At 39.8% G+C, this 13,887-nt stretch overlaps 1 protein-coding gene and 1 pseudogene across 1 annotated transcript; both read right to left on the reverse strand.

The window, feature by feature from the left end:
- Window positions 1-556: 556 nt before the first annotated feature.
- Window positions 557-4,274, reverse strand: LOC140857501 (receptor-like protein EIX2; annotated as a pseudogene).
- A 6,831-nt stretch (window positions 4,275-11,105) lies between these two features.
- Window positions 11,106-12,807, reverse strand: LOC105032381 (uncharacterized). Its single transcript, XM_073256469.1, is given in 6 exon segments — window positions 11,106-11,474; window positions 11,476-11,642; window positions 11,644-11,919; window positions 11,921-12,153; window positions 12,256-12,432; window positions 12,519-12,807. Coding segments are annotated over 6 exon segments (1,203 nt in total). The 5' UTR covers window positions 12,793-12,807; the 3' UTR covers window positions 11,106-11,398.
- Window positions 12,808-13,887: the final 1,080 nt, after the last annotated feature.

Genomic DNA, 13,887 nt, shown 5'->3' on the forward strand with positions numbered 1-13,887 from the left:
AATGGGCCCCTCAGGGTGATGCACCTCGGGCTTGTTCTAGAGTTTAGTTGCTAAGGATCGTTTAGTCCATGCAACTCAAGCTGGCAACCTCAAGGAATATAGCATCTTAAAGTTTTCTTGTAGCAATATACTTCATTTAGTTTGCATAATAATTGTAAGATATTGCTGGCATTCAAAATTAAATGGACTAGACAATGAAAAATTATTGTAGCGAGTTGTATGTTACATAAAATTATCCTTTAATTCTCGTTCCCAAAATTTGGTGCAGGTAGAAGCTAAATAATTGCTTGTCAAGTTGTTCGTTACCTAATGAATAGGTGATCATTAAGGTTGCATTAGCATCATTTTTTTTTTTTCCTTCAATCAATAAATTCATCATCAGAATAATTGATACTGAAAACTACAAGATTTGCTCGGCCTCTGAAAGGTTGCTTCCGAAAATGATGGACGAAGGAAAATGAAATTTTCAGAAATTGCTTCATTCGAGATGTCAAATCAATGACATAACCTATCTTTTTTTTTCTTTTCTTTTTTTTTTTGGCGGAAGATGATCTATCATACGCGGCAACTCACGTAGCATGAAAGATGAAAATCTTGTGAGCTCATCAGGCAATGCTTTGAGATATAGCCGACTTTATAGCATATCAAAAATAGGCAAAGTTTTATTTCCATGAATTTACTAATTAAATAAATTATGCATAGTCTCTTGCACCTACAAGTGCAATCTTCTGAGCTCGAACTGTTTTAAATTCAAATAAGCTCATGCAAAGTCTGCAAAGCTCATTCACATGAATTTACTCTTAGTCCTCTAAGCTCATATAATTTAAGCATGACATATGTCGCGACCCTCAAACTGTAATGAGCAATTCTCTCTTGATAAACTTGTTGAATTACTATGAAACTAGTTACTTTATTGGAGTGATGCAAGTACATGGTTCCATATGTAAAAACTGGAATTTGATTGCAGATAATCCATTTTGAATATTTGCAAGTACTTAAAAAAAAACAAGAAAAAAAATTGTAGTCACAATTCAAGGTTACAGACAGTCATGCGCCCACTCTATGCTCTTTAAACCTAGCGAAAAACACTGCCACGGCCACATAAACCATATCATAAACTTGATCTATATGTCGAAAATAGGCTTCTCTCCATTCCTGTTGAATAATAGTGGTCCAAAAATAGTCCAGAAACCTAGTGCAAATCCTGGCCCCATGCCCATATACAACCACTTCATTTCAAATCCTTCTTCATCCATGGCATTATCATTTTGTTCATCCCCTCCAATAGCATTTGGACTATGGTTTGTCTCATTATCTTTGCACTTTTGAGGTAATGGAAACCCACAAAGACCAGGATTACCAGCATAGATAGATGGATCACTAAAGGTCTGAAACTGATTACCTGTTGGAATTTTTCCTGACAAGTTGTTATACGATAAGTTCAAGTAACTCAAGAAAGTTAGGGCAATCATGCTAGAAGGAATTCCACCGAAAAGATTGTTTCTTGATAAATCAAGTGACTCCAATTGTTGCAATGCACTAATCTTTTCTGTGATTTCTCCTGTTAGATGATTTCCAGACAAGTTTAAGCTCATGAGTCCAAAAAGATTGGTCAATTCTTTTGGTATTATTCCAGACAAGTTATTATCAGAAAGGTCTATGGCAATCACAAGTGGAAGTAATATGGCATACTCAATGTTTGTTCCTTTTATGGTCACCTGTATTTTGTCCTTGTAAGAAGCAACAGCTCCTACTTCATTTTGATTATCTAAAATTGTTTCATAAGTCTTCCGCAACACTTTCATGGCAGTGAAATTCCCAAATCTCGAAGAAATGCTTCCTGATAAATTGTTATGAGCAAGATCTAAGATTTGAAGAGCACTTAGTCTTGATAGATTAGGAGGAATATTTCCAACAAGTTTATTTGATCGTAAGCTAAGGATCTTCAAAGACAATAAACTTTCTCCTATCCAGGTAGGCATTGCACCAGTGAATTCATTTTGTCCAAGATCAAGAGTATTTAAATGCACACAACTCTTCAAGGATAAAGGGAGTTCTCCTGATAGATTATTATCACTCAAATGTAGTGACTCAAGATTTGGTAATGAACAGATTGACGGAGGAATGCTTCCAGATAGATTGTTGCTTGAAAAATCCATGACCATGATACTGAGAGAGTGGTTCCAACAATATGGGAGCTCACCAAACAAGAGATTTTTTGAGAGATCAAGAAGAAAAAGGTCAAGCTGACAGAGAGATAAGGGAATTTCACCACTTAAATTGTTTGTAGAAAGAGAGAGATATATCAAATTGGGCATACTTTTGCCAATGTCGGGATGAATCACTCCTGAAAATGAATTGTTTGACAGGTCTAGCAGCGACAACATTGGAGAATTAAAATTTGGCAAAGGTCCCTCAAAGTGGTTAGAACTCAAATTAAAAGACTCAAGGTAGATGAAGTCAATAAGGTCAGGTACTCTACCAGTGATTCCATTGTTGGAGATATCCAAGTTTTGTATGTGGGAAAATGACCTCCAAAACCAATCTGGCAATGTGTTCACAATTCCTGTGCTAGACATGTCTAGACCGGTAATATTTTCTTGCATCCAGAGCCATGCTGGGAATCGTGGTCCTAGCTTACATGAACCAATAAATAATTCTGACAGCTGAAAAGGGGGAATCCAATCAAGCGCCAGATTCAGAATTAACTGATTTTTCGACAAATCTAGATAATTCAGTTTGGTGAGATTGGCAAAGTGTTCTTCAGATATGAGACCCTCCAAAAAGTTATAGCTGAGGTCCAAAGAAACTAGCTCCGCAAGTCTTCCAAGACTTTCTGGGATGGTCCCATTCAGCATATTGTTGGAAAGGTCTAAATAAACCAGCTCTGCAAGTCTTCCAAGACTCCTTGGGATAGTCCCATTCAACTTATTGTAGGAAAGATAGAATTCTTGAAGTGCTGACAGCCTCCCAAGTGATGCAGGAAGAGGACCAGAAATTGAGTTGCCATACAAATGGAGAGATTTGAGCATTTTGAAGTCCCCCAGCCACTCCGGTAGATAACCGCTAAGCTGGGTGTTCTGCATGTGCAAAGTCTCTAAGCTATTTTTTATGCATCCGGCAAAAACTTCATCAAATTCATTCAAATTTTTGCTGATATTAATGTTTGACAATCCCAAATGCTGCAACTTACACAGATCCCCAAGTGCAGTAGCAATTTTGCCTTCAAGAAACGGATTACCGTTTAAATCAAGAAAATTGAGCGAAGCTAGACTCTTAATTGCAGGCGGAATGATGACCGAAATAGAATTATCGCTGAGATCAAGGTACTCAAGGCTACTTATGTTGAACAACCAACCGGGCACCGCCGAATTAATTGAATTCATAGAAAGATCAAGAACAGAAAGCGAAGAAAAATTCACATGCGGAAGAGAGACCGGAATGGTGCTGATATCACAAAGGGGCAAGTGTACCTCAACAATAGAAGGGAGCATGTTTAGTGCTTCCAGCCAATGAGCACCTTCTTTGAATTTCACATTCTGCATATTGAGATACCGCAGAGAAGAAAGATGAGAAATCCAGAGGGCATTATCAATGCTGAATTCACGAACAGGAACTATAAAGCTGGGATCAAGATCGTTGTGGAGATCAAGATATTGGAGGCTCGATAAATTCCCAATCTGATGGGGGATTATTCCACCCAAACCAGCTCTGGAGATGTTAAGATATTTGAGCTGCCGGAACGAGCCCATGAATTCTGGGATGCGAATTCCTCCAAAGTGGTTCATGCTCAGGTCAAGATAATTCAGGTATTTCAAACCAAGTAAGGAAGGCTTTAACTCACCTCCCAAGGACCAATGGTTATAAGGAAGATCACCAATGTCAGAAAATGGGTGAGGGTTGCGGAGGTCTAGCTTGACAACATGGCCAGTCCGGTTGTCACAGGCCACGCCTTCCCATGTGCAGCAGTCGTCACCCACCCAAGAAGATAGCCTGTTGGTGGGATCTTTGAGGCCTTCTTTGAACCCAAGAAGAGCATTCCTTTCGATGCGTATGCAGCCCGGGATAGGATCTCCATTGAGTTTACTCACTTGAGCACACAGAAAAGCAAAGAACAAAAGTAGAAGTAGAAGCTGGGTTCCTTTGAGATCCATGAATTTAGTTGCTGTGTGATGAAGTAGAATGATCTCTTTATACTGGCAGAACAAAAAGTATCTTCCATTGCGATCCATGACCAGCCGATAAGTAGAAGCTTCCCAACAAGTCAAGCCAGCATTGCAGTCAAAAGTCGTTTACCTATCCAATGGTCCAAGACATAACAAGACGCTGATCCCTGAATTTTGTTGCTGTAAGGTGGAAGTAGATGGGTCTCTTTATATTTTATCTGAAGCAGGGTAGAAAGTATCTATTTGTTTGATACAACGGAAAGTGTCTTCCATTGCCGTCCATGACCAACCACTGAATTGGCCTCTGAATTCTATCTCGGAAACTTCAGAGTACCCAACGAGGTCAAGCCAACATTGCAATCAAAAATGCCCGCGGGACATTTATAAATTATAAATATCTGCAGTCGCCTGGTGGTCCAAAACTTCACAACTTGCGCATGACTTCTACGCTTGTTCGGTGGCCCAAAATTTTTGTGCTTTGTCGCCGATCACATTGATGACTAGATTTAACACCAAAGACGACGACTACCTACAGATACTATGTGACATTTTATATTTTGATTCTCTGAATTGTACTCATTCTATAATGGTGTGGTCATCCGCTTATATCAAAAAAAAAAAAACTTTCCCACAGAGGCTGCTTGTCCGGTGATCAAATAAGTCATACCAAAACTAGTCTAAAGTCATCAATTCTTATCCAAAAAAAAAAATACAAAAGAAAAACCTACATCGAGCATATATTGAAAAGATCTTGATACCGATGAGGGACGAAGAAAATCAAATCACCTTTTTGACTATGTTTTTTCAAATGTAATTCTAAACCATTACAAATGGTGTCAAAATGAATCTAATACAAGATCCATGTTGATTGGGGGTTATTGAAAGCTACCCTTGAACTAGCCGTAGTATATGATTATGCTGAGATATCATGGTGTGGCGAGGAAGAATGTGAGCTCCTGTGCTTAGTTAGTTCTATATCACTTACATGTTAGGTTGCTTACATAATGCCTTCCTTCTTAGCTAGCCTTTTTAAATGAGGTATTGGATTATCACATTTAATATTTTGAAGCTATTGATAATAAATTTAAAATAATTGTATTTAAGATGTAGTTTGTTTAAACTCTTAGCCTAATGAAGTTGCCAAAACTTAAATAAGGACAATCGTGTTTAAGATATGGTTGTGTCTGAAATTGGATCCTTAGACTTATGAGGATGCCAAGCTTAAACAAGGATAATTGTGTTTCAGATATGATTGTGTTTGGAATTGAATCCTTAGTCTGGTGAGGAAACCATGGTTTAGATAAGAAAAGTCTATAAAGAACCATACGAGCACATGTTGACGTTTGTATCAATTATGCACTAGAAAGATATTGTATACTTTTATAGAGCCAAAAAAGCTCAAACAATATCTTTTTAGCAGTTTTTTTAAGTAAGGTCTGGGGCTATTGCATCTGATATCTTGAAACCATTAATATTTAATTTGTGAGTAATTGCTCTTTGAATGAAGCTATGCTTTTATCAACTCTCAAAAGATAGGCATGGAATGCAACTATGATGTTACTTACATCTAGTCTCCTGTAATCGTAATGTCTAATCCCACCTCTTTGGCAAACTGTCTGATAAGCTTCATTGTCTCAATGAACCCATGAGAGCGAAAAAATGCTGCATGATTCCAGCATTATTAAAATGGAATAACATTTCAAGGAATTAATTTCTTTACAGGTTAGGAATATTGGTGCTATTTCCTAAATGTGGAAGGAATCAAGATCAATATGCAGTTGTAAGCCCACTAATAATGCACTATTACCTGCTCTAGAGATATTAAGATATTGTAGTCCCATTAGTACTAGCCAAAGCTCTGTGATGCATAAGTAAATTCAGCAATTCTGTGGCATGAGATCGTTCAAAATGCTTGATGCTTAGCTCAAAGAAATTCAGCTGTTCCGGTGAAGAAAAGCACTTATCTCATTCGGAGCACTACCTCTTATTTATTAATTCCTCAATTTCATCTAATTGGTAAATGCCCACCAATGAAGCTAGTCAATTAGGGCCAGATTGATGCTAGATGGCAATTTACTTCACTCCATCAAATACCCAGTTTAAATAAGACAGAATTTTCTCGACCCGTAATTGATCCAGGGTACATATAGATAATAGTAAAACCCATCCTAAACCCGGCCCTTGTGTGTGTGTGTGTGTGTGTGTCTATATATATATTTATGGTGATTTGAGGAGTCGAGGACCAAACACAATCATAATTGGGTTGGAGTTGGATAGCAAAATTCAATCAGCTTTGCATAGCATGCAAACACATTTATTTTGCATGGATTTTGTAAAGTTTCCAGATCCATGTGAAAAGAAAGGAAAAAAAAAAAAAAAAAGAATCAAGAATCAAAGGTTTTTTTTTTTGTGGAGAGGTGAATCAAACTACTCTAATGGCTTCTAGCTTGTCAAGTGGAACGCATCCTATCACCCTGAGAAGCAAGGTGGCTGTACCGCTGCTAGGTACTCTACACATTCGACAAAAAACTTTTTTAATTTAGTGGTGCTGGCAGTATTCGTAGGTGTAAAGGCCTTTGAGAATCTTAATTTATGACATCCACCATTCTAGATGACATTCAAGTTCAATTTCCAATGATGTAAGATCAATTGCAGTTTCTTCATGGAAGAGTATTCTAACGTCCACCACTTAGCAAAAAAAAAAAAAAAAAAAGGAGAAAAAGAGGGGGCCCGGGGAGGACGGGGGTGCACTGAGTAACTCCTTCACTAACGCATACATTTTAACTACTGGGAAATATAATCAATTTCACTCAAAAGAGAACTGAACATCCAAGTTCAGGGAGTCACTCAACACCAGCATCACTTATCTAATCAACCTGTGTATCCTAACTCAAGTTCTTAGTACTTTGATACAACTCTTTGGGAATGGTATCGCACAGCTTGTTTACTATCAGAATGTGTTAGTACTGATGGAGGCTTATGCTTTACCTTTTCGCATATGACATGGAAAACTCCAATCCTTGGTGAAGTGTAAATTCTTTTTAGCTAACTCATGTTTTGTAACACATTTTTGATTGTTAACAACCTTCAAGAAAGAACTTGGACTAGACCTAATGAAAGCGCTCCTAGCAATGCAGGAGAAGAAAAAACATATCATCTACTTCTATGGTGCGCCTGCTCTCAATCTATCTGGTAGTACCTCATGCAGAACCTTCATGTCAATAACCTAATCACTGTTGCATAGGATCTTTGGACCTCATGGAGAACTACCATCAAGTAGGATGGGATTGCTCGGCTGCGAAAATTTCCTCCTCCATGAGACTCAGACTTTCTTCTTTCCTTAACCAGACTTCCCCCCCCACTTTGTATTGTTCTACCCTCTTCTCATAATTGCGACACCTTCTCTTATTCATCTCTATTATATCGAATGGGCTAAGCTTTCCTAACTCTTTTTTCCCCACAAAAAAAGAGAGAAAAAAAATAATAATAAAAGAAACAAGGTTATAATTTCGGAACAAGCTTGGTCCAAGATTTTCTAGCTAGGCCTAGACTAGGACAAACTTGCTCTTTACCTAAACAAATCCCCATTCTCGTTGACAGATCTTATAAAACATATTTGTCATGATAGAAAATAAGGACATAATTTAGAGATTTTGTGAGTTTGCTAACAGAGAGAAGGTTATGTTAGAAGGATGGAATGTAAAGGACATTGTTTATGGATAAAGAAGAGTTGAGATTTACTGTTCTTATATGCGTAATGTTGACTTCCTTTCCATTAGGAAGGGTCATCTTTTTAGAGAACCTAAAGTAGTAGAAGAAATTAGAAGAGAAGAATTGGATACTATATGATTAGCGGTTCCACTTTTAATCACCCATAATATAGAAAAGATAAAGAAATGAACTAGAAGCATACCTGCAATATTGGTCATTAGTGTTGGGGTACCTGGAAAAATCAAAGCAAGTAGCTTTGCATATTGCTTGGGTGTAAAGGCTGGAGCAGTGGAGTGGGAGTATGATAAGAGACATCATTCTTTTGCTTGTTCCTCCATTTGTAATAATTTTCAACTCTATGATTTTTTTTTCTTACAGTATTAATAAATTAGGGGCTTTGCAAGATTGGAAGCACTTATCCTGAGATTCTTAAAAAAAGATTCTTAAAACCAGCCAAGGTAGTGGTTTCTACAAGAGTTTGAAAGTTGGATGAAGAGTGCAGCATTGTTCTTCTTGTACTAGGAGACTATATACCTTATTCACAGAAGGGAGTGAGTCCATAAGCAAAATTTAGCTATGAAGAGAAGAGTATGATCCGTTGAGTGCCATCAAGAATTGCATCAATAGTTGATGAAGCTCAAAGTGGGACCTAGATCGGGACACACCACATGTGCAAGAATCAGTTTTTGACAAGTCAGCAAGCTCGTCTCATGGAGATTTAATTTTTTTCATAATAAATACAATATAGGATTTGCCTTGTTTTACTGTTATGATATTATGTACTAATTCAAAATTATTGGTCCATTGCTTTGTGTAAATCTCTCTTCTAATTTTTTCTAAATGTCATAGGCTATCAAATGATGACGAATATTGTTTAATATTTCTATGAAAAGCAAATTTAAAATCTATGAAATGATCATGTCATTGACATGATCCCATAAAGAACAAATGGGAGATATGGTGGATGGCCGTGAAAGAGGCCCATCTATGAACCCCAATTTATTATTGATATTCGATGGCATTTCATAGCACGTGACCAACTGTAATGATTTTCACCAATCAAAGGTTTAGAAATCAAGCTGGTGCTTGGGTTGTTAGAGGGGTGGATAGTACAGGATGAGAACAAACTTGGATTAGTGAGAGGAGTGGAGGTGCATGGAGTTATTTGAAGCAATTGCGGAAGGATTAGTAGAGAGTGTAGAACTTTCTACAATGGTGATAAAAAATAAAGGTTACCTATGTAAGGGGTGTATAACACTGGAAAAGAATAGAGAAATTCAATGAACCTTGAAAGCGGCAGAAAAATTAGGAAGCTCCTCTTAATGGTGATTAAGAACCAGATCTTTGATGTCTCCAAAGAAAGCCCCTAGCCAGGCTTTGAAATGCTAGTGGAAGAAATGAAAATGGTGATGGAGAAGGCCTCCATCGAAAAAAAAGGATGCCCCCCTAATGCACTATCATCAGGAAAAGAGTTCTTGAGTGGAGTTAACTGGGAATTTTCTCAAATTTTGAAAGGATGTCTAGGAGGGGGACCATCCACCATTTATGGTTTTTCCTAAGCTTTTCAAGATAGCTGTTAATTAGAATATGTGGTCTGGTTAATTGTTGAGGAGATTCTTTCAATTGAGGGGAAGACTGATGAACTAAACAAGTTTTTTAGCCAATGAGGTATCATTGGATGCAATGAGGTGGAGATGGGGTAAACAAGCAAGCTTTTCTTCTAATTCTTTCTACCACTTTTTAAGCCAAGGGGGTTTTAAAGTTCAATATCCAGCTGTCTTGTGGAAGGCCTTTCTGCTGATGAAAGTGATGAAGTTTTTGCACAACTGGCCCTCTTGAAGAGGATTATGAGAGGTGAAAATTAAGGAGACGAAATTTAGCCAACCATTGTGTTTTTTGGTTGAAGGAGCCAACCAGTGTGTTAAGCGACCCTCTGTTCTCTGATTTCTATGGAAGAAGTGAGGGCCCCACCGCAGTAATGCAGCAGCAAGGAATTTGTCGTCTGTGATCACCCGCATGGCCCTCACGGAGTATAGTTTACATTCAAACATTCGATTATATGGCTATTGCAAAATGGTACTAGAAGTCAGATTATTTTTCAAAAAAACTATTTAAACATCATTTGATTTTATAATTTGGCAGGCATGAGTCTTGGTCCTTTTTCTTTTTTTTTTCATTTTTTTTTTTTTTTTTTTTTGTCAAAGGCATGAAGAATGGATAATTATGGCGATCAAACTTGGTTGTAGGTTATTTCTAGTACATAGTCATCATTTTCTCTTTTTCTTTCAAAGAATGTTTTTTAATTTAATGAAAAAATTATATTGTTGAAAAAAAAATACTTGGGATTATGTTGTTGATAAAAAATAAAAATAAAAAAAAAGAATACTTTGAATTAGGAAGGCTATATTAACGAGCTAAAATCTCAACCAAAAAACCAAAACTCCATCCTTTGACTCAATATAAACACCAACAAATTGCTAACATCTAACCCAACACATATCCACATGAATCTTCACAATTTTGAAAGGAGGAAAACGTATACTTGATTATATCCCATCTAGTCTGCTCTATCGAGTTTCTTCACTAAATAAGAATAGTTCTAAATAAATCTAACAGAATAAAGGATAAAACAAGTTTGGAAGGAAAGACAGAGAAGGAAGTCCTTAAAAATAGAACCAATAAAATATTGGAAATCAATTAAAAAAAATAGAATTCATGTACCAGCAACAATTAAATAAATAAATGCTATGTGGTGGTAGATCTTTGCCCTTAGTATTATTGATAAGAATGCCATCACCCAAGCTTAATACAACAATATCCACCAGCGAATGACCAGCAACTTCATTTGGTAGGACTGTGGGAAGAGGAAAATCTTAGCCCTATATATACAGCAATAGATCATACAAAGCAATGGCATTCAACTCCATGCATCATCATCACCACATGAGCAAACTATTTTTGGGTGGTATTAATGCATTTCTACAAAAACCATGACATACAACTTGCACATGAACGTTTGCGTTGCATGAAATGGCAGCAAATCAAGCTAAGCATAAGAAAACAAAATCCAAGACTTCCAACCACTGCACCAAAACGAAATCAACTAGGATCAAGCAACAATCAGCCCAATGACCTCTCATTTTCATCCTGAGATGCTCTTTGTTACGACATTTTACATGCAAAGGCTTGCCTTCGATCTACGCACGCAAATGCCGTATCAATCATTTGCAAATGGACTCCAGAAAGCTTTTCTTGTCTTTCAAAAAGTTGGAAGGATCATGAGCAGATTATATTAATATAAATCAATCCAATTACTATGATTATTCTCCTTTCCTTCTTCCGGCAACATACGACACATTGCCGTTCCCTTGGTCATATTTACATGTACACAGAAGCATAGAACATATTTGCCGACCATATAATACGTTCATAACGCCTTCTAAATTAACAAAACAAGAATTATTATGATCAACCATGCCAAGAGAAGACCACACTCTAAAGTAATGTGACATGCAACAACTCTAGGAAGGGTTTTTTTTGAGGTCCTGCTCTTCCTGCTTTTGTCCTTCTGGTTCCTGACGAGTTTCTTTCTGCTGACTTTCCTTTTGTCTGCGTACTCTCGCTCACCGGCGATGCACGAGAAATCCCACCAACCCCCACCAAAGGCGTAACCGCCCCGCGAATCTTCTCCACTACCCGCACACCCCCGCCCCTCGCGCTGGATCCTGTCACCTTCGGTGCCCCCACTGCCTCCTCGTTCCTCTTCTTGAAACGCCTCCGATATCACCTCGCTCAGTGCCTTGTCCTCCTCCCCCGGCCTCAGCTTCTCCACCAGGTACTCTCTCGCCGACACCACCTTACCCTTATCCTGCGTTGCCGTCGCATCACCGCCAACCGTTCCAGTGGTCCCCCTTGGCTTCTGCTGCACCTTTGCCTTCACGGCCGTCCCGGCCTCCGCCACCTTCTCGTAGACGGTCGACGCGATGTTCTTCCAGTACTCGGTAAACCCCGCCGCCGCCGCCGACACGGCGGCGGACTTCGCTGGCGGCCGCGGTGGCGGAGAGCTTCTCGGTGTAGCTAGGCCCCTTGGGTCCTTCGGTGCTTTGGGGCCTATCTTCTTCTGCGGCTGGCGCCGCCGCTGGGGAGAACTGGTCGTGGGTCCCGGTCGGGGGAGTGGATTCTTTGACCACTTTTTCTTTCCGAACGTGGGGCTGGTCGGAGATGGTCATAGCTTCGAAGGACTGGATCACCGGCGACGTCTCAATCTCTTCGCCACCTATCGAGCACATCATCACACGACAGCCAACAAGCAGCAGCATGAGTTTGTAATAAATGATAATATGAATGTTCTTTGAGGAAGAAACCATGAAATCTTAACCTCTGGTTGGTGGGGGTTGGGTAGCACGGTTCTGGTCACTCTTGCCGAGTGTTTCGGTCTTTGAAGCAGCAGGGTCCTCTTGAAATGTTGGGTTTATGCTTCCCAAATTGGCCTTCAGTGGTGGCTCTTTGCTGTCTTCGCCAGCAACAAACTCTTGAGCCGCCGGAGTGTCATACACGTACTGCATCCACCATAGAAAAGAGCTCACGCGATTCTTAATTGCTGGAATTTTCTCTGTACAGGAGTAAAGAAGAGAGACGTACTTGGAACGTCATGGACCTCAGGGTCCTGTACATTCTCTTCCTCATCCTCTTCGTAACCTTCTTCTTTTTCTTCCTCACTGGTGTCATGATCGTCGTCGCGGTCATGCACGTCATCATGGCCGTGCTGCTTTATCTTTAAAGTGTCCTTAATCTTCTTCACCTTGTCCTTCACCTTCTTCAACACTGGCTTCTTGTCGTGGTGGTGCTCCGGCTTCAACTCAGCGGCCCCTTCGCACTCCCGCGACCCCAATAAGAGCAGAGAAAAAATCTTCATAAAAAGAAAAAGAAAAAAAGAGGAGGGAAGATAAAAAGAAAAGCGACGAACTGTATCAGCGACGAATGAAAAATAATTCACATCAAAAATGCGAGGAACCTCGTCTCAGTGAGGGTTGGGGTTCTTATCGAAATCTTCGGTCTTCGAGAAAGCTCTCAACACAGGCCAAGGATAAGACGACTTTCTCAGGGCGACGAAAAACTCGGACCTCCGAGCTCGAACTCTGAAAGGCGGCGTCAAACCCGAGCGGCCCCGGACAAATCTGCGGCTATGAACAAAAGGATGGGTCGACGCGACGGCAATTGAGTACTTCCGAACGGCATCGATATCGAGCAAGGCAGAAGCCGAAAGGAGCTCGGCAAACAACAACTCAACATGTGAGTAAAAGAGGTAACGAAAATTTTCTTTTCATATTATTAATTAAGTACACATTACAGAGCCCTTGAGGCTGAAGAAGAAAGATGACAAGAAAAGCAAGTCGGTGCGGCAACGACCAAGAACTTCCAGACGACATTGGCAAAAAAAAAAAAAAACAAAGCAACATAGACGACATCGGCATCAAAAGAAGACACATAGAAGGATGAAAGACAAAAAGAGCCCTAAGGGGGCCCAACTTCCTCCGACTTCGAATTTTCGGCTTCGACCCTCATCAGGGAGTGCCTTAAGCTCTCGACTTCTTCTTCCAATTCCTTCTCTCTCATTAGTATCTCCATGTATCTCCGATGAATTCGCTGGCTTTCATTCTCTACCTCTCGACGTCTTTTTCTCAGGACCTCGGATTCTGTCTCCGCGTCCTTGACTACCTGCTGCTCGTATATCAGCTGGATCTTCAACTGCTGCAGTTCGGCCTTCCTCTCCCCAAGGGCGACAAATAACTCCTCTACGGTTCTTCTCAGGGTTTGGAGTTCATCGGGATCCCAAACAGGAGCAGACTGAGCTCCTTCAGCTAGCTGCCTTTGAAGGCGGGCAACCTCGTCGGTCGCCATCCTGAGCTTCCCCCTGTAGTTGTCCACCTGCTTGCACCAGCAGGCACGGTACGCGTTATAGCTCGCCTCGGCATCCTGGAGCTGTTGCTGAAGGTCGGAGAACTTCTTC

Source organism: Elaeis guineensis, chromosome 4 (genome assembly GCF_000442705.2).
Source record: "Elaeis guineensis isolate ETL-2024a chromosome 4, EG11, whole genome shotgun sequence".
NCBI classification, from domain to species: Eukaryota; Viridiplantae; Streptophyta; class Magnoliopsida; order Arecales; family Arecaceae; genus Elaeis; species Elaeis guineensis.